This window comes from Plecotus auritus (assembly GCF_963455305.1).
Source record: "Plecotus auritus genome assembly, chromosome: 13".
NCBI lineage: Eukaryota > Metazoa > Chordata > Mammalia > Chiroptera > Vespertilionidae > Plecotus > Plecotus auritus.
Genome location: NC_137779.1, coordinates 17,477,878 through 17,503,395, shown reverse-complemented (window position 1 = coordinate 17,503,395; position 25,518 = coordinate 17,477,878). Strand labels below are relative to the sequence as shown.

Below are 25,518 nucleotides of genomic sequence, written 5' to 3'. Positions count from 1 at the left end.
AGATAGATGGCGATGAGAATTGTGCTCAACTATTTTACTTAAGTCATAATCATTCCTAATCTGAATTTGCAGGGATGTATTACACAGTCTCATCATTCACATATATTGTACTGCAGTTCCAATTTACTAAAAAGTAAAAGCCATTCAGAAGGCAGAAATATGTTAAATAAACATCTCCCAGGTTCCAGTCCTTCGGTGAGACAAAAGCGGCCGGGGTTTTTGATTCAGGGCTTGGTGCTGTCTGCTCGAGTGGGGGTGCCTTTCCAGCCTCCCCCTCCCCCAGCCCCTTCATGCACAACTGAAGGCTGAGGGAGTTCCGCCTCAAAACCTCCCTGTGAGCTCAGCCAGGTGTTGCCCCTGCTGACAAAGGGGCCACCAATGAGCCCCCTTGCATCAGTGGCCACGTGAGTGACCCCGGGGCCTAGGGCCTCCCTGCACCACCTGGTAATAGCGCCAACGTCCTCACGGTCCAGGAAAGACGATGAGGCTTCACACGGCATCGTAAGAACTAGAGTTCAAGTTCAAGTCCCATTTCTGCTGCGTATCTTATGTGACCCTGAACGACTTATCTAATTCATCTCTTTGAGAGTCAGTTTTTCGGGTTTATAAAATGGCAAGTAGTGATACTGGCTACTTGAATTCAAGTGTCGTTATAAATATTGTATGGCAACCAAAGCGAAGGGGGCGGGGGGATGACACACTTTAAGGAGGCAGTGCCCATGTGCGCAGAGAAGCCTGAAGGCACCCCTCCGCGCATTCGCAGCACGGGGCTCAGCAGGACGGCCTTGAACGTGAGCTGAATGCGCGGTTCAGCTGCACTGCCCGCTGCCTAGTTACTGCACAGTGACTGAGACCAGGGCGACGCTAAGCAATGGGATTCCTATTGATTTGGGCTCTACGAGCCTTGTGCACCAGGACACGTGCGCTGCGTGGCCTCCCAATTCAAGATCCTCGGTGCCTTTTCCAGGCCGAACGTCTGGCTGCATTTTCCCAAAAGTGCCCTGAGCGCATCCTTCACATCCCGTCCTGGAAATGCGGCCCCTGGGGAGGGGTCCCGCGGCTGAGTAATGCTCGCAGGTAGAGAGTTTGTTTTTAAAGAGAGGAAGTGAAGACTAATGCTCCTGTTGCTGGCTGCCGAGGGAATTGGGAAGGCAGATGGCCATTACTCAGACTGGAATCCGGCCATGGTTGATGAGATCATATTTATTGGCCAAAAAACCCACCTCCCTCACATCTCTCGGGCAGCGAGGGGAAGCAGACACCCAGAGCCGGTCACCTTTCGTGCAGAAGGTTTAAGGCGCACAGACGGAGCTTAATGGGTAGCGGCCGTTTGCATTTATACAGAACCTTTCTGTGAGATGCACCCCAGAGGTGGACGAGCACCGTGGGCAGGTGAATGGACAGGCGCGAAGTGCCGCTCGCAGGGCCGTCCTCACATTCCTGACGGGCTCCTCCCTGAGCCCTCACTGCCCTCTGGCATGAGGGTGGAACACCACGCAGCTTCCTACCCCGTCCTCCATTAAAACAGGGGCGAAAGCACATCCAAGTGATAGGCGTCCACAGTCTGCCTGGTAAGGGCTAGTTCCTCTACGGTGCGCTGCAGAGAGCTATGCAAATGAGCCCACACTGTCCGCTGCTGTTGCTACGTGGCCACCTCAGGGTCTGGCCCATTGGTTATGAGACACGCGGGGTCATGATGTCATGGTGACAGAACCCCTCCTGCTTCAGCTCCGGTCCGGTGGGATGAAGGGAGAGGGGCCCGTCATGCTGACACCTGTGACTCTGAGCATCCTTGTAGGAGAGGAGACTTACGGTCACCTGGAAGACTTGGAAAGGCCACCTTTGCTTTACTCTGCCTGTCTGGACCACGGGCAGGACCGAGTCCACAGGACTGGGGGCCCAGCCGGAGAAACACATACAGAGTGGATTTTTCAGAGCCCTGGGGGCCATGTGTCAGGAGGGGAGAAGGGGACCATTCTGATTTGACAAGTTCCTGGCGCCGTAGGCATGGAGGACATCACCAGGAGTTGGCCAGACCACGGCGAGGCTTTGTGCAGCACCTACACCTGGACAGCGAAGAGAAGAGAATCCCAACGCCCTCTGGACCATAGTCCACCAGCTGCGAACACCCTCTCCCCAGGAGAAGGACCGTGCCCCCAGGACCCACCGTGTTATTCCTTCTCCTCACTCGAGCACGCAGCCCACGTCTGCCAGCACGCGTCAGACGCCCTGGCCGCTACCGTGTTGTATTTCTCCAGTGTCGCTCCTAAGGACGGCTTTGTGGCAGGACATCATCTCATTTTCCTGGAGGTCCTGAGGGGCAGCCACCAGATTGCACGCGCCCGAATGTCAGCGACATTAAACTAACACGTTCACATCATTGGAAAACCCTATTTACACACAGTAAACACGGGGCTAGATGCCTCCGAGGAAATAATATAGTATTGATTAAAACAATGGCCCACGAAGCCTTCTCTAAGGCTGCACTCGCGGGCAGCTTCCTCAGCGGGCCGCTCACAGGCAGCCCCCCTACCTGGCAGCCTCGGGCTCTCCATCTCCAATGTGAGCAGGGGGGCCGGGCAAGAGGGCGGGACTTCCCTTTGGGGAGTCCTCCTGCGTGCCAGGTACTGTGCTAAGTGCTTAGTCTCATTCATCCCCAAGGCAGCTCCTTGAGGTGGATGGGGTTCTTATTTCCATTTACAAACAAGGAAGCAGCTCAGAGAGAAGTTCAGTGTCCGTCTGGGGTGGTCCGATTACTCAACGGTGGAGCTGGGACCTGGGATTGGAAGCGGTGGAGCTGGGAGCTGGGATTGGAAGCAGGGACTGTTCAGCCGCGGGCGCAACTGCTTGTGTGTTTATTCGGAAGGTGAGAATGAAGCCCCCAGGGGTTAGGCATGTCCTAGGCCAGTGGTCGGCAAACTGCGGCTCGCGAGCCACATGCGGCTCTTTGGCCCCTTGAGTGTGGCTCTTCCACAAAATACCATGGCCTGGGCGAGTCTATTTTGAAGAAGTGGCATTAGAAGAAGTTTAAGTTTAAAAAATTTGGCTCTCCAAAGAAATTTCAATCGTTGTACTGTTGATATTTGGCTCTGTTGACTGATGAGTTTGCCGACCACTGTCCTAGGCCCTGGGGCTCTGCCCAGGACTGTTATCACTGAGAGGCTGTCTGAGCTTCGTATCAAAAACAGGAAGAGCCCTACTTCTGTGACTTCGTAGGAAAATGGGTGTGAGTGCAAGAAGTACTGGCCTGCTGGACGGTCAGCCCTCAGTAGAATCCAATCCTAGTGGGGCGGGGAGACCTGAGACCTGCCCCTTCCATCCTCCGGGGTGTTAGGGCGGTGAACACCCCCAGAGACTTTGGGGAGACCTGCAGCAGAGATGTCCACCTGCTTCTCAGCTGTCCCTGTCCAGCGCCTGGGTTTGGAGGCAAATGGCAGCCTTTGCAGCTGCCGAAATCCTTGCTTCCCGTTCTTCGCTTTCTGCTGTTGTCGCGGAGGATTTCCGCTAAACCCTGCCTCCGTGTCTGGATTATGGCTTCCGGCGGTGGCATCAGGGGAGTGCGTGCCGACACCGACTCTCATAACACACCGGAGGCAGAACACAAACCCGGGCTCAGTGCGCTGGCGAAGCCCCCACGGGCTGCTGGCAAAACGTGGCCGCCTGGCCCCGGAGCCGGCAGCCTGTGAGAGGGACCCTGGTCTGAGCTGAGCAGGGAGATCACTTGAGAGCCCCCCTCCTCAATGGAATTATGAGAAGCTTGAAGCCCAGAGAGCTTTGAGAATGTGCTCCATATCACACAGAAGGCCCCAAGGGGACCCGGGCAAGCCAGGCCAGATGAAGGAGGGGCCAGGCTTTGCGATCAGCCCCATGGCCATTGACTGTGTGACCTTGGCAGGTTGTTTAACCCCCAAGAGTGTCTGTTTTCCTGTCTGTAAAATGGGACTGTGAGTAGGTACCTTATGTGACTAGGGAGCCAGGAGGCATCCGTGAGTGTCAATCCTGTGATTGGAGCTAACTACCCTCCCATGTGGGAAATCCTTAGCGGCTCTCGGTGGGAATGATGGGGGGCTACCAGGGGTCATGTTCAGAGAGCCCTCCAGTGGGGGAGGCGATTCCGAGCCACGTGAGCATCAGTGCAGCCTCTCCCCAGGGCCCGCACACCGAGCAGCATCCCCCGGGCCCCGCACACTCACACCTGCGTGACGCTCACTGTTCACGGCATATGCACCCCACAGGGGCCGCACACTCCATCCTCCCAGATGCGCACACACTGCCAGTTTTATTAGACACCTGTAGTCACGCCATGCCACATGGAAGTCCAGACCAAGACCCAGGCCATCCTCTTTCCTTCCCCAGACACGTGAGATGAGGATTCCTCCACGAATTCCCATTTTGCCCAAATCCTGTTTCAGGAGACGCTGAGGAAGGACCGTGAATGAAGACAGGGAAGCCAGAGGGCAGTTTCTGGGCTACAAGCGTCCCAGGCCCCCAACTCCCCAGGGCTGTTTCTCGTGGAGAAGAGAAGACTTTTGGGGAGTTGCATGGAATTGGGGTGGGTCTTATTCTGTGCGGAGCAGATTCAGGATCAATGAGTCAAAGCTGCACCTGAGGCTGACTCAGGGTGCATCTCTGAAAAAGGAGGGCACGTGGCGATAGAAGGGGTACAGACAGGCTCTCAGACCTGAGCCCTCACCTTGGCCCCAAGACCTGGAAGAGACCCGAGATGCCAAATGAATTGGCCATCTGCCAGACATAAGGGTAGACAGCCCCATCCCCACTCACCCCGTGTACGTGTTTATGGAGTGCCTGCTATGCCAGGCTCCGTGCGAGGCAGTAGAGATGGGAAGATCAGCATAGATGGTCCCCACCTCACAGTCTGCAGGGGTGGAACCAAAGATAATAAACCATCGTTGCATCCATAGAATGTCTCATGGCAAAGGTGTGTGCAAGGTATAGGGGGGTCCAGAAGAGGGGTGCCCCGTGCATGGATGGGTAAAAGGCGTTTCTGAGGAGCGTCCTGAACAGATCAGATGAGATGTCTGAGAGGAGTGCAGGAATGCCTGGAAGAGGGAGCAGCGCAGTCCGGGGCACAGGACTGGCTCCGCAGGGCCCATGCTCAGAACGATGCAACAGGACTGGCCTTGGGGTCAGGAAAGACGCCTGGGAGGAAGGCAGGCAGGCGGGGGATCATCCCTGCCACTCAGGGGGGTGCCTGAATGGGAAGACGCAGCTCTGCCCCCCACCCCAACCCCCTGTGGCACTGGGCAGGTCACTTCCCTGCTCTGCATGCCAGTCTCTTCCTCTGTCCGAGGTTGAATGGGGTGATTTCTAAGTTCCCTTCTGCTCCTGACATTCTCTGACATTTCTGATTAATGCACAAAATCCAATATGTACACAGGACCAGAGGTGTAAGAAAATACACACGGAAGTGTGGGTTAATCTAGTGCAAACAGTGTAAGAACTGGCAATTCTTTAATAACCTATGGAGTCACCCCCAGGGGGCCCGTCCTGGCTCCCAGAACCGTGGGTCCTCCTCAGCAAAAGGGGAGCCATGCCCTGTGTGAGCTAAGTGTGTGTCCCCCGCCCCCACCCCGTGATGCTTCCAGAAAGGAGCAGACCGGAGGGCCTTCATGCTGTGCCAGGGGCTGGAGCTGAAATGGCATCTCGTCCCATGGAGCTGCCGACACTCAAAAAAAGTGATGTGGTCACAGGTAGTGGGAACCTTTCCCGGGTCCTCAGTTCCCTGCAGTCGGCTTCATTTCTCAACCACAGACATCAAGGAGAGGGAGGATCCACAAACCCCAACGCTAGAGGGTCTTAGTGATCCTTTTGGTGAGAACTTAATATAGTTTAGGGATCTCGGGGAGGGGAGGAATCAGCCCCTTTGAGAATAATGAAGACCACAGTCTCTCCCTAGAAAAATGCATGCATACTCAGTTTTGTGTGCACATTTATAAGAATGTAAGAATCCCTGGTTGAGCCCTAGCGGGTTTGGCTCAGTGGATAGAGCGTCGGCCTGCGGACTGAAAGGTCCCAGGTTCGATTCCAGTCAAGGGCATGTACCTTGGTTGCGGGCACATCCCCAGTAGGGGGTGTGCAGGAGGCAACTGATCGATGTTTCTCTCTCATTGATGTTTCTAACTCTCTATCCCTCTCCCTTCCTCTCTGTAAAAAATCAATAAAATATATTTTTAAAAAAAGAAGAAGAATCCTGTTTGAGGGCCCCTAGAGGTCCTCAGACAGCAGGTTAAGTCGCTGGCCCTAGTTCAAACTTTCTATTTTACAACTGAGGATATTGAGGCCCAGAAAGAGTAGGTGACTCACCCAAGGTCACCCAGATAATTAGAGCGGAGCCGAGTGGCCAGGAAATCAGGCCACCGTCGGCCCCAAGCAGGGCATCTCCCAGTAGGGCCCAGGGTCGCTGGTATCTGACCGGGAACTTGGCCCCTGGCAGATGCCATGGCTCACCTCTGGCAGGGAGCACTCAGAAGAGGGGACAGCCAGGTCTCTGCAGCCAGGGGCTATGCCATGGGAACTGGCTGGTCCCAGAGTTTTTGGCCTCTGCTGTCTCTCTGCCCACGGCTGCCCACCATCCCTGTGGCCCCTCAGGAGGAGGGACCTGGGCGATGACTCTCAGGCGGCACCCTCCGGGCAGCCTGCAGGCTCCGTTGGTCTCTCACACAGAATACTCTTCGGGAAAACTGCAGGAATGGTTTCCTCCCTGGGACTCTGAGAGCCGCCCACATCCTCACCCCCGCAAGGTGAGCGGGAGGTTTGGATCTGTGAGTGGTGAATCTCCATCCCTGGGCAAGTGTGCACACAAGGTTGGGGTGTATGTGTCCAGGATTGAGTAGAACTCAGGGGGTGCAGTCAGACAGGCTCAGATGCAAATCCTGGCTCCACCACTTCATGGAGGAGCTGCAGGACTGCACCTTTCCAAGCCTCCATGTCCTCATCTACCCCCGCCACCCCCCCCCCACCCCAGGATCACCAGAGTCTCCCTAAGACCCATGGGAGAATTAAATGAGATCGTTTATATATGACAAACTCCGAGGTAGCCATGCATTTTAGTTGTTTGTATCGCACTGCCCAGGGGGTCCCCAGGTCTATAGATCCTCCCCTTTAGAATCTCATCCCCAGCTACCTGCTGATACCCCGTCACAATGCGTAGGAAGAACCCCCCTGCCCAAGTATTTGCAGAGCGCATTAGGAGGCCTCCGAGAAGCGCTGGGAAGGACCAGCTGCCCGGGCGAGGTTGTGGGTTTGCCCCTCTGGAGGTTTGAAAGGCAGGTCAGAGCCTGACCTTTCTGAACAGCAGTCCCGCCAGGAGGCCCTGCCATGAGCCCCAGGAGCTGTCATGGCCATCCACCAGGGCGCTTCTCTGGCCGGACCTTGTCAGCTGCCGCTCAGTGGTCAGCAAAACAGGATGAGGCCTGGAGGGATGTGACCCTCGATCCCATTGGTGAAAGGCCTCAAAGGTTAGAGCTCAGCCAGCAGTAAACCAGCTCTGGGGAGGGGGAGCCATGGGGGAGGTGCCCTCCCCGTCTTAGACGGGCCCTCCTCACTGTATCTTCCACCAGAGACCTTTCTCCAAATTAACAAGAGGTACAAATCCTCCTGCAGTTCAGGCCGGGCCACCAGCCTCCTTCGTGTCGCTGTGACGTCCTCTGTGGCCTGGCCAGAGTCTGAGCCAAGGTCTCTGATGGTTGTTATGGGGAAACGGGTCACAGAAGCACATAGACCCCCATCTCCCAAGCGCACTGAGGCCTTGCGAGAGCCACGCATCAGAACAGAGCAGAGGGCTCAGCATGGCCGGTCTCTGTGGTACCACGCCCGCTGCTCCAGGAACTGTAAACAGCCCACACGCTACCCGACAAGCAGGTTGGTGGGGTGGGGGGGCCAGCGGAGAGGTGGGGAGCAAAGACCATTTTCTCTTCAGGGGAGATTTGTCTAAGGCGTCAGCTGGACTCAAATTCCTTCCCACTTTCCCACCACAATGTGCGAGGATGGGCCTCTCTCCCTCTCCTGCCGCCCAGCCATCCCATCCTCTGCTCCAGTGGGGCTGCCGGGTTGGATGGCCCCAAATGTGGTCACCTCTCCGGGGCTCCCCTATGGATGTGCGGGTTCCAGGCATGCCTGTTAGCAATCAGCCCACTGCTGAGCCAGCCTCGTGTGAGTAAACTTTCATATCCTTACTAAGTGATGGCCGCTGGTACAGAATGACTCCCCCGGACCTGTTGGAGGTTGATTCCCTAATCAAAGCTCTCTGGCTCTCCTCCACACTCTCTCCCTAAAAGGTTATCATTCAAGAGAAGAAAGGTACTTTGATTTCTGATGCTGGGCTTGCCAGCTTGGATCTGGGGCTCCCAGGAGGTGGTGGGCGGGGCGGGGGGGGGGGCCGGTGTGTGGTGTGGATTTACCCCGAGCTTGTGTCAGATCCCAGCCCTGCCATTCCCAGCTGGTCAAGGCAAGTTGTGAGGCCCTCCCCTCCCCTATGCCCATGTCCACACCGTCTCAGGTGTTGTGAGATTCAGCAAGAACTTGTATTTGACGGTGCTTCTAAGGCTACGGGGGCGGGGGGGGGGGAGCAGGCAGGGGAGAGGTGTCAGCTGCTGCTACACCCGTGTTCTCTGACCATGTTCCGGCCCCTCAGTATGAGGCCCCCTGTCCAGCAGAGGTTCCATGACGCTTTCTGGAACTAGTGGATCTTCCTTCCATAAGGCATCTTGGGCAAGAACACGGGGTAGACCCAGCCCACACCATGACCTCCCCCTGACCACAGTTCCCTGCTGTCCTCGCCTCCTCCTTCCTGTCCTGCACACCAAGTTGGAGAGCCACATCTGCGCGAAAGAAACAATGGCTAATAATCCACATCTTCACTGTGTGAAAATTAAATCCACAGGTCAACCTAAATGTATAGTATAGCCTCTTCTTGGGTGTCTCCCTCCCCAGATATCTGGAGAATTATAAGGGTGGGGTGGGGGCGCGGGGCGGTGGGGGCTTGGCAGGCCTCCTATCCCCTCAGTCTTAGTTTTGGGGACTATGTTGACCCCCCTAGAGAAGAGAAAAGAGATGGCCTCTTTCTGCCTGACCTACCAGCGGGGCCTCTCCGAGAGCCAGGCACACAGCTGTTGAACATCTGGCCCCATTCAAACATTAATCACCAATTTCCAACGACCTCTCAGGAAAAGTCTAAAAGCCTTCCAGGTGAATGGCCTTCCGCAGCCCCTGCTCCTCACGGGATAAGTAGGCTGCTGACAGGCCGGGCGGGAGCCTTCCTGGTCCTGCCTCTGGGTCACAGTCCCCACAGAGCCGTGGCCCACGGGGATCAGGTGTCCATGTGATAAAACTGTTACCCAGGAAGGTCTCCAGCCGACATCATCCCACTGCCCAGGCCTGCACCTCGCAGAGAGCATACTAGACGCCCAAGGAGCTGCGTCTACAAATCCGTTTCACCGGCCCCCACGCTTACAGCTGCACGGCCCTCAGCGTTATTTAATCTTTCGGAGTCTCAGTTTCCTCTCCTATTAAACAGGAATAATAATAGCAATTACTGCATAGGATTTTATTATTGAAGAGCATAATATATGCAAAGTGCTTAGCCTCGAGACTCATAAATCGTAAGTAATCAGCAAATGGCAACTTCATTGTGATGGTGAATTAAGGGAGCCTGGCCCCGAGCAGGTGAGCCCGTGGTGCTACCAGCCAACGGAGGGGAGGCCAGGCTGTTGCCAGCCCCGCGTTGGAGGGGGGCAGTGTCCCGATTCCATTGTGCAGAGGGATGTGTAGACGCCGCCAAGCTGGGGGCCCACACTGATGCCCAGGTGGCCCTGAAGCAGGTCACATTCTGAGTCAGCTGGTGGCCTTGTTGGAATGCGAAATAATGAATCCGTTGGGAGAAAGGCCCCAGGCAGTGTCTGAGGGTGGGCATCTGGGTGTGCCAGGCATGGAGTCAGGCACACAGGTGTGCACCAAGCTTTGCCATCGCAGCTGAAGGATGCTGGACAAACTCCTTACACTTCTGAAATGTCCATTTCTTTATTACTAAAGACAGGCATCATAATACCCACCTACATAAGGTCAGTGTGAGGGTGAGACAAGGTGAGGAGAGTATAATGCCCAGTACTGCTCAGCCTGCTGTCTTTTTCGTGCCCATGACCCGCAGACACAGCCAGTGGAGCAGAGATTTGGAGAAGCCAGAGGACTGGTGACCACATGGGCACCAGCTTTCCTGCGGGCACATGGGATCCGGGGTCACGGGGACCCCACAGATGGTGGTGAAGACCTGCTAATACACTGCCTGCTGTGCACACTGTGGACAGGGCTGTGCCAGCTAGGAAATGGCCTGGATGAGGCAGCTAAGGGAGGCAGGGCTGACAAAGGGCTACGCCTATGTGGTCCTTACTGTTGCAGTTAAGAAGCTGCCAGGTGTGTGTCATCGGGTGTCTGAAGCAGGAGCCCGTGAGTATGGGCCGGTGGCCACAGAAACTTCGGGGAACAATCCCAATGATCGTCAACTCTTCCCAAAACAAGCTAACTCCACGTCAGCTTTTTATGTAATTCATTAATTTTAAAACGTAATTTAAGATCACAGCTGTTTCACGTTTCTCTTATAAGAATTTAATTGGTATGTAATAGCACAGTTAATTAAATACAAATCAATAGTTTAAAACAACTAATTGATTCTTAATATGAACAGGGAGGAAAACTTAGTTCTAATATAATTAACTCATATTAAATAAGCAATGAAATAGCAATTATGTCTTTACAACAATGTAAAGTTTATGGTTCCTTTAATAAACTTACAACCAGCAAGCAATGAGAGTCAAAAATTATGAATCAGGTATTATTGGGCTATTAAACATTTACCACTCGCCCTGGAGGGCCAGGGCTGTGTACCAGTGCCCATCGGGGATTGCTAAACCCAGGCTCCGCCTCTCTCAGGCTCTGTACTATAGAAGTTCATCAGAAAACGGGTCTTCCCATGATTCGTGGGCAGCATCATTGCCCGGGATGTGAGGACTTAGGCTGCAAACAGGACTCGGCAGAACCAACGCAGTTTAGCAGCATGCAGGTCAGAACTTTGCAAACATGCGACCGGCATCCTTGGGCGAGGCATCGCTGGACGACCACCTGGGAGCGAGGGAAGGACACCCAGCAAAGGCCAAACCCGTCGCGATCCGCGGCATTGGCAGCCCTGGGATCCCAGGCCTCCCCTGAGCACTGAGCCAGAAATCAAACCTGGATCCGGGCCTGAGCACTACTCCCAAGCAGCGCTTCGGCCTTGAATGGTCACGTTACTTCCCTGCGCCTCAGATTCTGAGACCAGAATGAGGGAACTCATTTCTGCCTTGCCTGTCGCAGAGCTATTGTGAGTGTCTAATGAGAGAGTGAATATGACAGCGTCAGGAGAAAATACGTTATTTCACAAAAGTGAAGTAATACCACGGTATCGCCGTTATTACTAATAAGAATTTTAAAACCCTGAGGCTAGGAGAAAAGTCCCATCCTCACCCTCTGAAACTAAAGGAAAAACCGTTCCATTTTCAAAGCTTTTTATTCCCCTCAGGAGGAAAGTCTGGCGTCTCCTCGACTCCTGTTCCGATGAATTACAATTTTCATTCATTTCACTGCCCTCTCTCCCTCGCCTAATCCACTGGGCCACATATAAGCCCCCTGATTCCATTCCAACCTGGGCAGAAAACTGATCGCTGCCCAAGATTTTCTAGTTGGCCCTTTCATTAAATCAGCAGGACTGTGCTGGGGACAAGGGGCTCAGAGGTAGTTTTGGGTTTTGTGTGTGTGTGTGTGTGTGTGTGTGTGTGTGTGTGTGTGTTTTCTTAAAGGCACAGGGCAGACCTTCTGTTGCTCACAGCCTAGAGGCCAGAAGGCCCTGGGATGAAATCTTGCCTTCTCCCTTAGAAACGTACCCTTTCCTAATAAATGTTGCCTTGCTCGGCAGTATTTCCCAAACCTTTGTTCTCCTCAGACAGCGCCCTCCACACCCCCGTCTGCAGGTGGCCCTCACTTTTTTATTTTAAGCCGGGACAACTTGTTTCATGTTAATCATTTGCCAGCTTTGGTGTCTCTGATGATTTGCTACTGATACTAGTAAGTACTCGGCCAAAGTCCACAGCCCCCACGTCCACGTGGAGAAGACGCCAACATCTTGCCGCTCTAAAATGGGCATCTGTGCCCGGCCAGCATGGCTCAGTGGTTGAGCATCAACCTATGAACCAGGAGGTCACGGTTCACTTCCCAGACAGGGCACATGCTCCGGCTTTGGGCTCGATCCCCAGTAGGGGGCATGCAGGAGGCAGCCGATCAATGATTCTCTCTCATCACTGATGTTGCTATCTCTCTCTCTGCCTCTCCCTTCCTCTCTGAAATCAATACAAATATTTATATTTTTTAAATAAATAAGTAAATAAAATGGGCATCTGTGATCTGGCTCCACCCTCGGTCCCAGTGCCATGTGACAGGGAAGGTAGCAGGCTGGAAGCTGGCCTAGCTCATAAATCCCTGTTCTTTCTGTCACATCAGGTCATCTCTCCCTTCATAACCTGGTTAGTCCAGCCTGGCGGAGTTTCCCTGAGTCAAAGCAGTTAGTTCCTGCTTCCTGGGTTCTCACCTGGGTTCCCAATTCGCCTCCCCTCCCCCATTCCAGCCCTGCTTGGACCCAGTGGCCTCTAGTGTTCCTCTGGCACGCCTCTCGGGAGCAATCCCATATTGCCGTATATGGATGGCTAGCTAATTCCCACTTCCCTAAGCCTCCAACCTGCTTGCTTTTGCAAAGATCCCAGTGGCTTCTCCCCACTTCTCAATGAAGACGAGGCCAGAGAACCCTCTCCCTTAATAAATTCCTGCAGTGTGCTTATTAGCGCCTGGTAATGTAGCTGCCTCCATAATTAAGACTAACCCACACGTGTCAAATTAAATGAGCCAAATACATTGAGAAATTGCCTCGCCCTCCATTTCTTTTCTTCATCAAGTTGTGGTGGTTTTTTTGTGTTGTTGTTTTTTTTTGTTTGTTTGTTTGTTTTACTTCTCCTGGTCATTTGCAAAACTCAAACTTGGTCAGTGAGGCTCTTACTTAAAACAACTGAATGTGCAGTCTCTTTCATCCCACAATCACTCTGGGGGCAGCCTACTATGTTGACATCGGATGGATTGAGCTGGAGTGGCAGAGACAGCCTACAGCAAGCATGTCAAACTCGTTTATTTGGCCCGTGTTAGCCTCTGAGTTTGACATGCTTGGCCTACAGAGATCATCTCGATTCCACAGGTTGTCCACACTCTAAATTTTTAGGAAAATTATGTCCACTCCATTTGCCTGGAAACTTAGGGGACTTTCCAGGAAGACCTACAAGAAATGGACCTAAATCCATCCAGCACCTCTGCCCCCAGGCCTCAGTGCTCACCCCACCACCCCTCCACCCCCATTGCCTCCTGGGCTCAGTGCAGGAACTCAGACTCCCTCTCTCATTAGCAGCCGCTGCTGATGTGCTGGAGGTGGACATAAGAAGTCACTGGAAACGATATTAAGAATTGTAGCAATTGTACGGTTCCAATGGTGAGCAATCGCATTGCACTTGTAATGGATGGGCTAACGCTGCCTGTCGTGCTGAGATTTCAATACAAACTCGGGCAAGAGGCTATTGTTCAGGGGGGCTCAGAGCCTCCTCACAGCTTGTGCTTCCGCCGGCCCCCTCCTGGCGTGCTGCATTCCTGCCTCTTGAAGGCGGTTGTTAGGAAGGATCCACAAATACTGTAAGTAAACATCAAAGAGGCTTTGATCCTGGTGCCCTCGATATAGCAGGAGCCCCCGAAGAAAGAGCCAAGGCCTTGGATGAGGGAACTTAACACCGTCAATTTGGGCGCCTGAGATGTGAGGCTGTTTGAAGTGAGGGTGGACCGGCCGTGCCTTTGGAGGAGGGACCGTGGAAGGAAAGGAAAGAGGCGAGTGCCTTTGGATAAGGCACGCTCAGGTCTGCTTCTCTGGCTCTTTCCTGATAGTCAATAAACCCCTTGAAAGAATCAGGAGATCAAAGCCAGGGACCTCCCTGGGCCATGGCATTCAGCCACCGCCCACCACGCTTTGTTTTTCCCGAGGGCAAGAGCCGCCAAGCTTGACTCCTCTGCCTCTCCTGGGCCCTGGGCTCCCTTTCATCCTGCTGCTCTGCTGATGGAGGGTGGGCTGGGCAACAGAGGTGGCTGGAGACATAGGGAGGAGGATGAGCCCAGCCTGTCTCGGCTCCAGCAGCCTGGAAACACCCAGTGTTTGGGGAGAAGTTGCTGCACACACCGCTCAGCGGGAGGTCCTTCTCTGAGAAACTGGGAGGGAGCGCCTGGGTCCCCGGAGAGGCTGGCAAGGCCCCGGAGAAGGTGCAGCCACATGCCGCCTTCCAGAAATCACACCCCTTATTCATTCACCCCGTTTGTGGCAGCTGTCACATTTGTAGGACTTCTAAACAAAGAGGGAGGGGTGCGGAGTCTAAAAGAATCATGGGCTCAGTGGATAGAGCGTCGGCCTGTAGCGTGAAGGGTCCCAGGTTCTATTCTAGCCAAGGGCACAAGCCTGGGTTCCTGGCTCGATCTCCAGTAGAGGGCGTGCAGGAGGCAGCCAATCAATGATTCTCTCTCATCATTGATGTTTCTATCTCTCTCCCCTTCTCTCTTCCTCTCTGAAATAAATAATATTATATATGCATATAAAATAAAATAATAAAATGGGTAATGATATGTACCTCATAGGGGTGTGAAAATCAAATAAGGCATTTATGGCTGACAGTTATGCCTGGAGCAGAGTAAGTGCAATGCAAAGGCTTGTGAAATAACTAAGTATATAAGAGCAACAAGTGCCACATCCCCTGCAAAAGGGGTTCTCTGACACCTGACCCGCTCCCGGCTCACCCACCTATGTTTTTCTTCCAGAGCTGGGCCTCCAGAAGAGAGGATGCTGTCTCGTGCTGGGCTACATGGCCAAGGACAAGTTTCGGAGAATGAATGAAGGTCAGTGAGAACCCGCCTACCCTCTCAGGAGTAATGTGGGGGGAGGAAACTCAGCCCTATAGCTACAGAGAAGGAACCTGGGGCATCTAGAAAGGACAGCAGGCAGATCAGTTCCATTTCCATGAAGCTATTCATATAGTAATGTGGAGAGGAGTCGCTAATGCCTGAAACACAGTGTGCTGACTCTGAAGCACTTTTCCTTTTGGGCTATCTTTCCTCCTCCCTTTGGTCCCCTCCTTCTCTTCCTCTGGCTTCCCTGCCTTTTATTTCCCACCCACCCACCTAGTGCAATTAAATCTGCTTCTATCGTCTTTTCTAATCCAGACCTCTTTACCTTTCTCCTCAGTCACTCACCTTTGTTCAGTGCCGATTGAATGAACAGCACCTGGTGGGGCACTTGGGATGATACGAAAGGAAAATAAGGCCGAGTGTTCCCACTTGCAAGCCCGCCCTCTTGACCAGCTCCATCCCCCCTCCACCTCCCACGTACTCATCTGCCTTCCTCTTGCTCCAGGTCTTTCCTCCGAGGCCGGAGCAGGTCACAGGAAGCTTGGGAAAGGCATTGACATGGACGTGGAGGCTGGGGTGTGGAAGGCGTGCTGTCGCTCCTGGGCTTGCTGTCATAAAGAGCCAACCTCCTCCTCCCCGGCCATCTGTCTCTGCGAGCTAATAACCCTTTCCATCAGATGCCACAGACTGTTTGTCAGGATTCAAAAGTAGATCAACAATGGCTGGGGATGCCATTTACTCATTAAAGTCAGACACATGAAGTCCTGGCCTGCAGCCAGCCCAGCTTGCTGTGAGCTGGGCCCCTCCTCTCCCGACGCCCTGGGCTCCCTTCCGGGCCTGGGGGAGGCAACTCACCTGTACCATCTCTGTTCCCAGAGCTGGGCCATCCACAGCACAGTTCCAGGGCACCCCTCCAATGCTCTCCAGCGGGCTCTCCTCCCAACCCATAATCCATGGCACCCACACCCGCTTACGCTCCCCAAACTTAATGCCTCGCCAGCTATAGGTTTGTCACCAGCACCCATCATGGTGACAATGTGACAAGAGGGAGGCCAGCATAATAAACACAAGGGATATCACCTTCCCATTTTGCTACCTGTCTGTGTAAGAGGGCAGCGGCACCAAGAGGCCACCTCCCATTTGTGGGAGCCCCAGGACTGAGCCCCAGGGCTGGGATTGTCTGCCACATCCCAGCCTCTAGTCAGTCCCCCTTCCTGGCTTTCTCTTGCTCAGCCTACCCTCTCCTCTCCCAACACAGCCTTCAAGAGAGCGCTAGTCAGTAACTTCTCATCTGTGGGGACATAGGGAGTGCCTCTGTCCGTGGTGCTGAATAGACTGCCACAGGCTCTTACTGGCGATGCCCATGAGTGAAGTGACAGAGACTGGGGAAGCCAAGAAGTCCCGAGCTGGGCTGGATTTGAAACCTCAAGCTCTGGGCATCTGACCAAGGAGAGAGATACTGACTCTCGATCCTGGTGCCTACAAAGAATCCTGTCATGTGACCATTAAGCATGATTTGACTCCCCCCACTTTGCACGGACTGCTGTAACCACGCACAACAGACTGGGCGGCTTAAACAACAGAAGGTTATTTTCTCACAATTCTGGAGACAGAAAAGTCCGAGGTCAGGGTGCCAACATGTCAGGTTCTTGTGAGAGCTCTTTTCTTGGCCCACAGACGGCCACCTTCCTACTGTGTCCTCGCATGGCAGGGAGAGAGAGAGCAAGCCCTCAGGTGGCTCCTCTTATGGAGATAACTATCCCATTGGATCAAGGCCCTCCCCATATGACCTCATGTAACCTGAATCACTTCTGTAAAGGCCCCCTCTCCAAATGCAGTCCCATTGGGGCTGGGACTTCAGCATAGAAATTGGGAGGAAGGGGGACACAACGCAATCCATGGCAAGGAGTCTGGATGCATTTGCCATAGCAGAAAGGAACCATGGTAATACTCTGGACCAAGACTTTGGAAAATGGTCAGGAAAAAAAAGAAATTCGGCATTCGGTAGAGAGGCGCTCCTTAGATGTTGCTAAGGTAAAGAGGAAGGGAGGGGGTCAGGGAGGACTGGACGAGGACCCAGGCACAAGACCAGGACCGGTGACCTCTGAGGACAGTTAGCCTTACCTTGTGCGAAAACAGCGTATTTAAAGTTTTTTCTTTTTAAAATGGGAAGATATCAAAACAATATCTATTCTCTCTGAGCCTGCCCCCCCCCCCCCCGCCACAAACACATACAATCTGCACAAACGTGTTATTACTTTCAACTGATTACGGTTGGCTTGGTTAAGAATGATAGACCCCAGGTGCCTTACTCCAACCTACACCCTCCCCCTGGAGATGATTAATTGAGAATCAAGCAAGATACTCGGAATGAGGGAGGCAGTGAGGCATCACTAATGGCTTGGGCAGCCAACACCTCACCCCTGCCTCTCTCTCTCTGCATGTGGCTCTCACCCCTCCCAAATGCCCCAACACACACACACACACACACACACACACACACACACATCCATGCACATACTCACACACAACCACACACACTGTAGGTGCTGCTATTTCTGGGTATAGAAGGAGATGGGGGCAGGGGGACTAACCAGCTAAACCAACATGTGTGAATGGTTACAAATCTCAACTAACCAGGAGGAGACAGGATAGGAGGGGGTGCGACAGTGGGGCAGAAGAGGAGATGCATGAGGTGGGTCACCCTCGGTTTTGGTCGGCGGAGAAGCAGGAGGGACCTGGAGGGGTGGGCGAGGCTCCCCTCCCTGCTCCCATTCTGGACAGTCTAGCCACATTATACATTTTTTTTCTCTTTCTAAAACTCACGTGCGCAAACTCCAACACGCCTGCAGATAAAAAAGGCAAGCATGGGGAGCTGTTTTATGGTTTATAATTATCTTGTACCAATACTGAAAATAATTATAACTTCCACATATTAATAATTGAACTGGAATAGCAGCCATGTCATAGCTCAAGAAATAGAAATCTCTGTCCAAGCTGCACCATACACCTTGGTATAAATGGAACCATTGGTAAAAAACAGTAAAAAATAATTATTTTCAGCCAGATGCTGGAATCAGTGAGATATTAGAACAATTAGCTGCTTCTTCCATTAAAGATAAGGTGGTGATCATTATATTTCTAATTTAGAAGAGACATAAAAGCCTTACTTGTACTGTATTAACGTTTATTTGTTCTGTTTAACGGTATTTCGTAGGGTGTCTGTCACCTGGGGAGAAGTGGTCTCCTATTTTATGTCTCCTTGTTAATCTGGTATCTTTTTCTTTTCTTCCCCCTCCACTCCTCCCCCCTCCTCCTCGCTACTTCCCCCCCCAAAAAATAATAGCTTGAGAAAAATAATGAATGAACAGGAGCTTTATAGATTTGTGGTTTATCATAAGCTAGAGTAATCGCAATTGGTGCGATTAAACTACACAAAGCAATAAAGAGAAAACACGATTCAAAGATCATTTAAGGAGGCATGTGATAGTCGATGAGAGCTGCTTTATTGGGGGGTGCTTAAAAGCCTGCTTGGGTAGAGTGTGCAACATCTGCGGGATGGAGGAGCTTAGCAATATGTGGTTTGTGTGCGTGTGTGTGTGTGTGTGTGTGTGTGTGTGTGTATTCTTTCCTGTTTGGACTCAACACATCTGTGGCATCAAATGGAGATTTGAACAAAAATTAATGGAGGGTAGACAAGGCAGGAGGAAATAAAACCAGGCCAGGCATAAGAATTCAGGTTTGTTTGACCTCATAGTCTTCATGTGATTAAGTACATGGTGCTTTAAATGGGAACTGCTGGAAGGAGATCGTTTATTTATTCATAAAACAGTCATTGAATACCTACGAGCAAAAATAATATCAATTTTAGCCCTAGCTAAAATTTGGCTCAGTGGATAGAGTGTCAGCCTGCAGACTGAAGGGCCCCAGGTTCAGTTCCAGTCAAGGGCACATGCCCAGGTTTCGGGCTCGATCCCCAGTAGGGGGGCGTGCAGGAGGCAGCCAATCAATGATTCTGTCTCATCGTTGATGTTTCCATCTTTCTCTCCCTTTCCCTTCCTCTCTGAAATCAATAAAAATACATTTAAAAAATAATATCAATTTTATAGTAAGTTCCAGGCGTGGTTTTAAGCATTGGAGCTTTTAAAGTTAAGTAGGACATAGCCCCTGACTTTCATAAGCTCAGGATAAAGACACACAGGGCCTTCTCCGTGTTACCGTCCCCTCCACAGAGAGATCCTAAGTTGGATCTTCCTCTTCCCCCACCATTGGGCTCCATAGGGGCAACCAGCCTGTTTGTTCTGTGGCGCTTACCCTAAACAAATTCACTAGACCCTCTGCCCCACTTAAAGAGACAGATAGGCAAGGATCCCACTCCCTCGTTCCCTCCCCTGGCCCAGTGTCTCCCACCAGGAAGTAGTCGGTCCAGTTTAATTTAAGTAATTAATTAGTGCCATGATGGGCAAAGTCACCCGCAGGCGCAAAGTGGGTCCACACATCTTCCTATCAGCCTCTCCTCCAAGTCCAGTTCTAAGGCTCCTCCTGGGAGGCCAGGGCCTAGGCAGGTCAGCAGAGCAGGGGGCTGGGAGGGGTGGCCTCCAGAAGGGCTCCTCCCCCTTCTTTCCACACCAGCTTTCCTTCCTCACCCCAGGTACTGCTGGACTGGTTCCCAGAGCATCTCTAGGTGTGTCCCGCCAGATCTGCAAGGGGAGCTGTTCCCACAGTTCCCTCACCCCACACCCCCAACAGGCACACACACCCCCTCCACCACCACCATCCCTTCTTCTCCTGGCAATTCCCATCACCCACTTCTCCTGGAGATCCCGTAACCATTCACCTTCCCCATGCACATGCCTGCCCAGGGCTGATCCTAGTCATGGGCAGGTAGAAAGCTGTCACACTGAATCTGATGCGGGGTTCTGCCTGCCTCTCCAAAACCTCAGTGTTCCCCGCTTAGAGCATAACCAACCCTAGCACCTACAGCGCAGCCCAGCGACTCAGGGGGTGCCCAGGAGCATGAGCGCTGGCCCCCCATCAGCAGGAAATTACTGGGAGACCCAGGACCACAACCCAGGCCTCCTGATGTCCAGTCAGGCGCCCCTGGGATTCTGGGAGAGAAGGCTGACCGTGAACAGAGGGGCAGCCCCAAACACTCAGCTGGTTTGGTGTTTCGGGGTAGCTGAAAATACAAAGGAAGTGGAAGGGGTCCGGGGAAGAGCGACAGGACACAGGGGAGTTTCCAGTTGATGTGGGAGAAAGTCAGGAAGGGCCTGGGGCCGGGGAAGCCCATCTCCTAGGAACCAGCAATGCCATCAGGCCCTAGGACTCCTGAGAAGAGCAGTGAGGATGAGGAGATGTAAAGGGAGAAGGGGAGGCAGCCAAGCCCTGGTCCTCTTCACAAGCTGAGCCTGCGCCCAGCTGGCCCTCTCCCACAGCGCCCCCTTCTGGAGGGTGGCGGAATCACAGATTCCGGACCTTTAGAATCACAGCGCCTGGCAGGCGCACCTCCCAGCTCAGTGAAGGGAAGGCAGACATGCCTCCCAGCGCCCTCACTTTTGTCTTCCCAAGAAGAAACAACCCCGCCTCTCTGGGAGAAGGCGGCCTCCACAGATGGCAGCCCCCATACAGGCTCTGGGTGGTACCCCCCTCCTAGTCCAGGCTTGGGAGCACACCTCCACCTCCACCCCTCAGCCAGGTGGGGACTCAGCCCTGGAGGATGGAATCAGGTGGCAGCAGCCCTGACTGCTCTTTACAACATGGAGTCTAGCCCGTCTGTCTGCACCCCGATTCCCTAGTCCAAACGTCCACTGCTTCTTGCCTGTCCCCTGACAGAGATGGTGAGGGAGGTGCCTGGTTGGCTTGTGCCGTGGAAGGAGCACCCAGCGGGGGGCGCCAGCTGCGTGACCTCGGCGAGTCCCCGCACACCCAGATTTCTACCTTCTTGTGTTCCAACCTGAGTAATGGGCTACGACCACCTACAGGCCTTTAAAATGTGATGATTCAAAATCTATCTTGGCTCTCAACAGCCCGCTCCCACCCTGTTCTCACCACCGATCCCATAAATGTAAATGCTTTGGTCACCCAAGGAACCAGTACTAGGAAACAGACTGACCGGCTTTGCTCAGCAGCCTCCGAAGGCATCTTGTTGATTTTTCCTGTCTGTTCTCTGAGTGTGAATTCAGGCCGGCTCAGCTACTCACTGGTTGGCGGGAGTGGGGGTGGGGGGTGCTGGGGGGGGGGCGGTTGGGGGCGTAAGCCTACGGACAGGAGCAGGGGGGGAGCAATAGAGGGTGGCCTGGACCTCGGCCCAGCGAGACAGGGTCTGATGGCCCGTGAGCTCCTCCCGTCTCGCTGTGGAGCCATCGCAGTCTGGCTTATGCTAAGGGCCCCGTCGTTTTCTCGAGACCGTTCCTCCACTGCCTGCTCCAGCCCCCAGGATGCTGGCTAATATTGTCATTTTGTTAGTTGGGGCTCTTGGGTGCATTTTTTTCTTATTTCATTTTTCTTACTGATGTGTTTTCTGCCACTGGGACTGCAAAGCGGGTTATTTGTATAACATCTCTGTTTATTATTGATGGCGAGACTCGGATTTCCAGGGCACCTCATGATTGTTATTTAATTCACTCAGTGTCTTAGAGCAGGGGCACTGGCATTTCACTTGCTGCCGCAATCTGATGGAGGATTCCAGAACTTTCCCCAGGCCCATTGCCCTGGCCACCATTCCTGCTGGAAGTCCTGCTATTTAAGACGATCTGGGGGGCACCTAGGCCACGGACCCTGCTGAGCTCCTTTTTAAACACCTGTTTCTCTCACATCCATATTCAACCCTCGCCAAGACCTAGAAATGTGGCCTTCCAAATATCTCTTGAATCCGTCCACCCCTGTCCATCTCAGGGCCAATGGCTTGTGTCCCCGTCACTCCTTCCCTCACCTGGACTACAGAAGGGCCCTCCTGATTGGTCCTCGTGTCCGTCAGGCCAGACCCCTTCCCTCCCAGTTCATTTTCCACACTTGGACCATAGTGATATTTCAAAATACAAATCTGATGTCACATTCCTCTTAAAAATATGTCAGTGGCTTCCTATTGCTTTTAGGGGAAAATGCCAAAATCCTTGGCGTGTTTCACAAGACTCTACAGGATCTGGATCCCACCCACCGCTTTGGCTTCATCTTGCCCCCTTAACACTGTGCCCTGGTGACATCAGCCATCCTTCGGCTCCTCACACGGGGATGCTCCATCTGCCTCCGCATCTTTGCCTGCCCTGGTACCTCTTGGATGCTGGCCACACCCACCACTCCCCATCCCCACCCTTCACATGGTAACCTGCTCATCCTTCAGGTCTTGGCATAGGGACCCCTTCTCCAGTGCAGCCTGCTCAGGCCCCACCCATCTATGCTCTCATGGAACCATGCTCCTTCCCTTCAGAACTCTTAGCTCCTATGTACAGGCATGCCATTACTTAAGGACTCCCTGTCACCCCTACCAGTCCATTGTATCCCAGGAGTCTAGCATATTTGCATGGCATAGACATTGAACGAAGAGCAAGGACAGCGATCTGCTCTGCCCCTGGTCAGTGGCTCCCCAGAGGCTGGGACTGGATGGTTTGAGAATCATGGGCTCCTAGAAGAATCACTGGAAATCACCTGGAAAAGAGGAAACCAAGACGAGGGGAAAGTAAAGCGACTTACCCAGGGCAGCACAGCTGGCTAGCAATGGAGCCAGGGTTCAAACCCAGGCTTCCGGTCCTAAGTCCAGTCCTCTTCCTACTCCACTCTGCTAAGTCCTTGAGTGGCAGGTAGGATCAGTCAGGGAGGTCTGCCTGCTAAAAAAAAATGGTGAAAGCCCTGTTTGGAAGAGACGGGAAGCAAGGACCCCTGGCGGAAAGGAAGGGACGTTGGTTCTTTGATACAGACACAAAACACACCGAGGAAAGCCACGCCCCCTGGGACCCCAGCACTGTGCCAGGCATAGGAGCTTCAGAAAGGCTGGGCGTAGCTCTGTCCCCAGCAACTTGGCCCTCCATCCGGGGAGATCAGATTTATTTCATACCAAGTTGATTTTGTAGTTGTTTTCATTTTGGTTTGCTGTTTGGCTTTGTAGTTAATGTGCTTAATCATTAAGTACTGTGGCTTGGGGGAAAGCTAGATTCAACTTGGGTTTAGAACAGCCGTGGGCAAACTACGGCCCGCAGGCTGGATCTGGCTGTTCTATCCAGTTCTCTTGCTCTCCCCTCCGCTCCTTTACTTTGAATTTATATTAGTTCACACAAACACTCCATCCATGCTTTTGTTCCGGCCCTCCGGTCCAGTTTAAGAACCCATGGTAGCCCTCGAGTCAAAAAGTTTGCCCACCCCTGGTTTAGAACCATATCATTCAAGATTCTGGAGGCCCGAAGGAACCAATGGTCATCTAGTCCGCACCTCCTTCTGATGGCTCAGTATCCCTGCCGAATACTGAATACCATGGTGCTGTGTGCTCCTTACTTCACCAACCACGTACCAAGCGCCTACTCTGTGCCCTGCACTGGGCTGGTGGGCCCTCGGCAGGTAAAGACAGAGCCTGCTCCCAAAGATGTCACAGCAAGCCCAGTACAGTGTCGTACCTGCAACTAGGAATGTTCAGGAGATAAACAAGCCGAGAAGGAAATGCATTCAATCTGCACACCAGCCAAGCGGAGCCCAGACAGCTTCCTGGACAACGTGCTATCAGAACTGAGCACTGAGAGCAAATCGTATCAGAAGAGGCCATTGCAACCTATGCTTGAATCCCTCCAAAGGCAGGAAGCTCACTACCTACCAAGGCCCTGGGCAGCTCCTCAGGGGGCTTTCACATAGACCACCCCTTCCACCCCAAGTGTCTACAGTTTGTAATTCTAAAGTGCACGGCTGATGCCCTAACCCAGTGGTCAGCAAACTGCGGCTCGCGAGCCACGTGCGGCTCTTTGGCCCCTTGAGTGTGGCTCTTCCACAAAATACCATGGCCTGGGCGAGTCTATTTTGAAGAAGTGGCGTTAGAAGAAGTTTAAGTTTAAAAAATTTGGCTCTCAAAAGAAATTTCAATCATTGTACTGTTGATATATGGCTCTGTTGACTAATGAGTTTGCCGACCACTGCCCTAACCGGTTTGGCTCAGTAGATAGAGTGTCGGCCTGCGGACTGAAGGGTCCCAGGTTCGATTCCGGTCAAGGGCATGTACCTTGGTTGCAGGCACATCCCTAGTAGGGGGTGTGCAGGAGGCAGCTGATCAATGTTTCTCTCTCATCAATGTTTCTAACTCTCTATCCCTCTCCCTCCCTCTCTGTAAAAAATCAATAAAATATATATACACTGAGTGGCCAGATTATGATCTCTGAATGCATAATAATCTGGCCACTCAGTGTATTTGTATCTCAAATGGGTACCAAAAGTATTCTAGACTTTTGCTGGAAATCTACCACCTACTTGCCCTGAGCTTTCTATCAGCCAGTGCAAAGGGGAAAACTGATCAGGTGCACAATTTATAGTATCTTTGATATCAAATAAATGAGGTACTCAAGAGAAGTACATTGAGTGGCCATATTATTATGCATTCAGAGATCATAATAATCTGGCCACTCAGTGTATATATATACTCTATTGCACAGCTGACAGTGGAACCTGGTGACTGAGGTAGCAGCCACTGGCAAAATCCTGGGGTCTCACCCTATGCCAGTGGTGCCTTGAGGAAGCCTCCTTTCTTCTCTCCCCACCCCTCCAGCTCAGCTAGCCTCAAAGGCTCCCTCACTGCCTGCCGAGACACCCTCCACCCCCCGCCCAGGGTGAAAGAGTTGGCATAAATGAGGGTGTTTAATGGCCTGTGTGCCATAGAGTTTTTAGAGCTATACGCTGGAATGAGCTGGCTCTGGCTGAGATGAATTATCCGGGGCTTTTCTCAGAGAGAGTCCATGAAACCCTGAAGGAGCTGGCCCTGTCTCTACAAAGCGGCCATGTCACCTCACCGGGCCACTCACACTGCAAGCTGTCATCGGGCCGACACCTTTTCTCCCTACTCCACCTGCTTTCTTCCCTCGGCCTTCCCGTCTCACACGTGTCCGTTTCCATGGAAACCGTGTTGTGACTGGGAGGGGAGGAGTTTAATGACATTCAGAAGCACCAAATCAAGTGCATTTATATAATGGTTTGAAATACACATAATAGCCCCTGGAATATGGGACACGGTGACAGTTTCAGTAACTGCATACGGAGTGTGGGATAAATAGAGCGACGGAATACTCCCGCCTCCCAGTCAAAGGCACCGGCAGTAACCACTAGTCTTGGTCTTAAAGAGCAGCACTTCCCAACCATCGCTCACGCCAGGCTCTCAAACACTCCACCACGCCGCTCTCCTCTCACGGAGGAAGAACGCCGGCCAGGCCACCGGTCCTCGGCACCCGCCAAGGCTTGCCCGAGGGGGCAGGCACAGAGGAGAGGGTGCGACCTCCCGGGGGAGAGGAGAGCACTGCCATTCTGCTCCAGGCT

The 25,518-nt window shown here is 52.9% G+C and overlaps 1 protein-coding gene across 2 annotated transcripts in view; it reads left to right on the top strand.

Annotated features, from left to right (window-relative positions):
• KIRREL3 (kirre like nephrin family adhesion molecule 3) overlaps positions 1-25,518 on the top strand; it is a 484,782-nt gene that overhangs the window by 365,108 nt on the left and 94,156 nt on the right. For both annotated transcript variants that reach the window (XM_080649529.1, XM_080649528.1), the window contains exon 2: positions 14,935-15,012. In XM_080649529.1, coding sequence (XP_080505655.1) covers positions 14,935-15,012 — 78 coding nt within the window. The remainder of the gene's footprint in view (positions 1-14,934; positions 15,013-25,518) is intronic.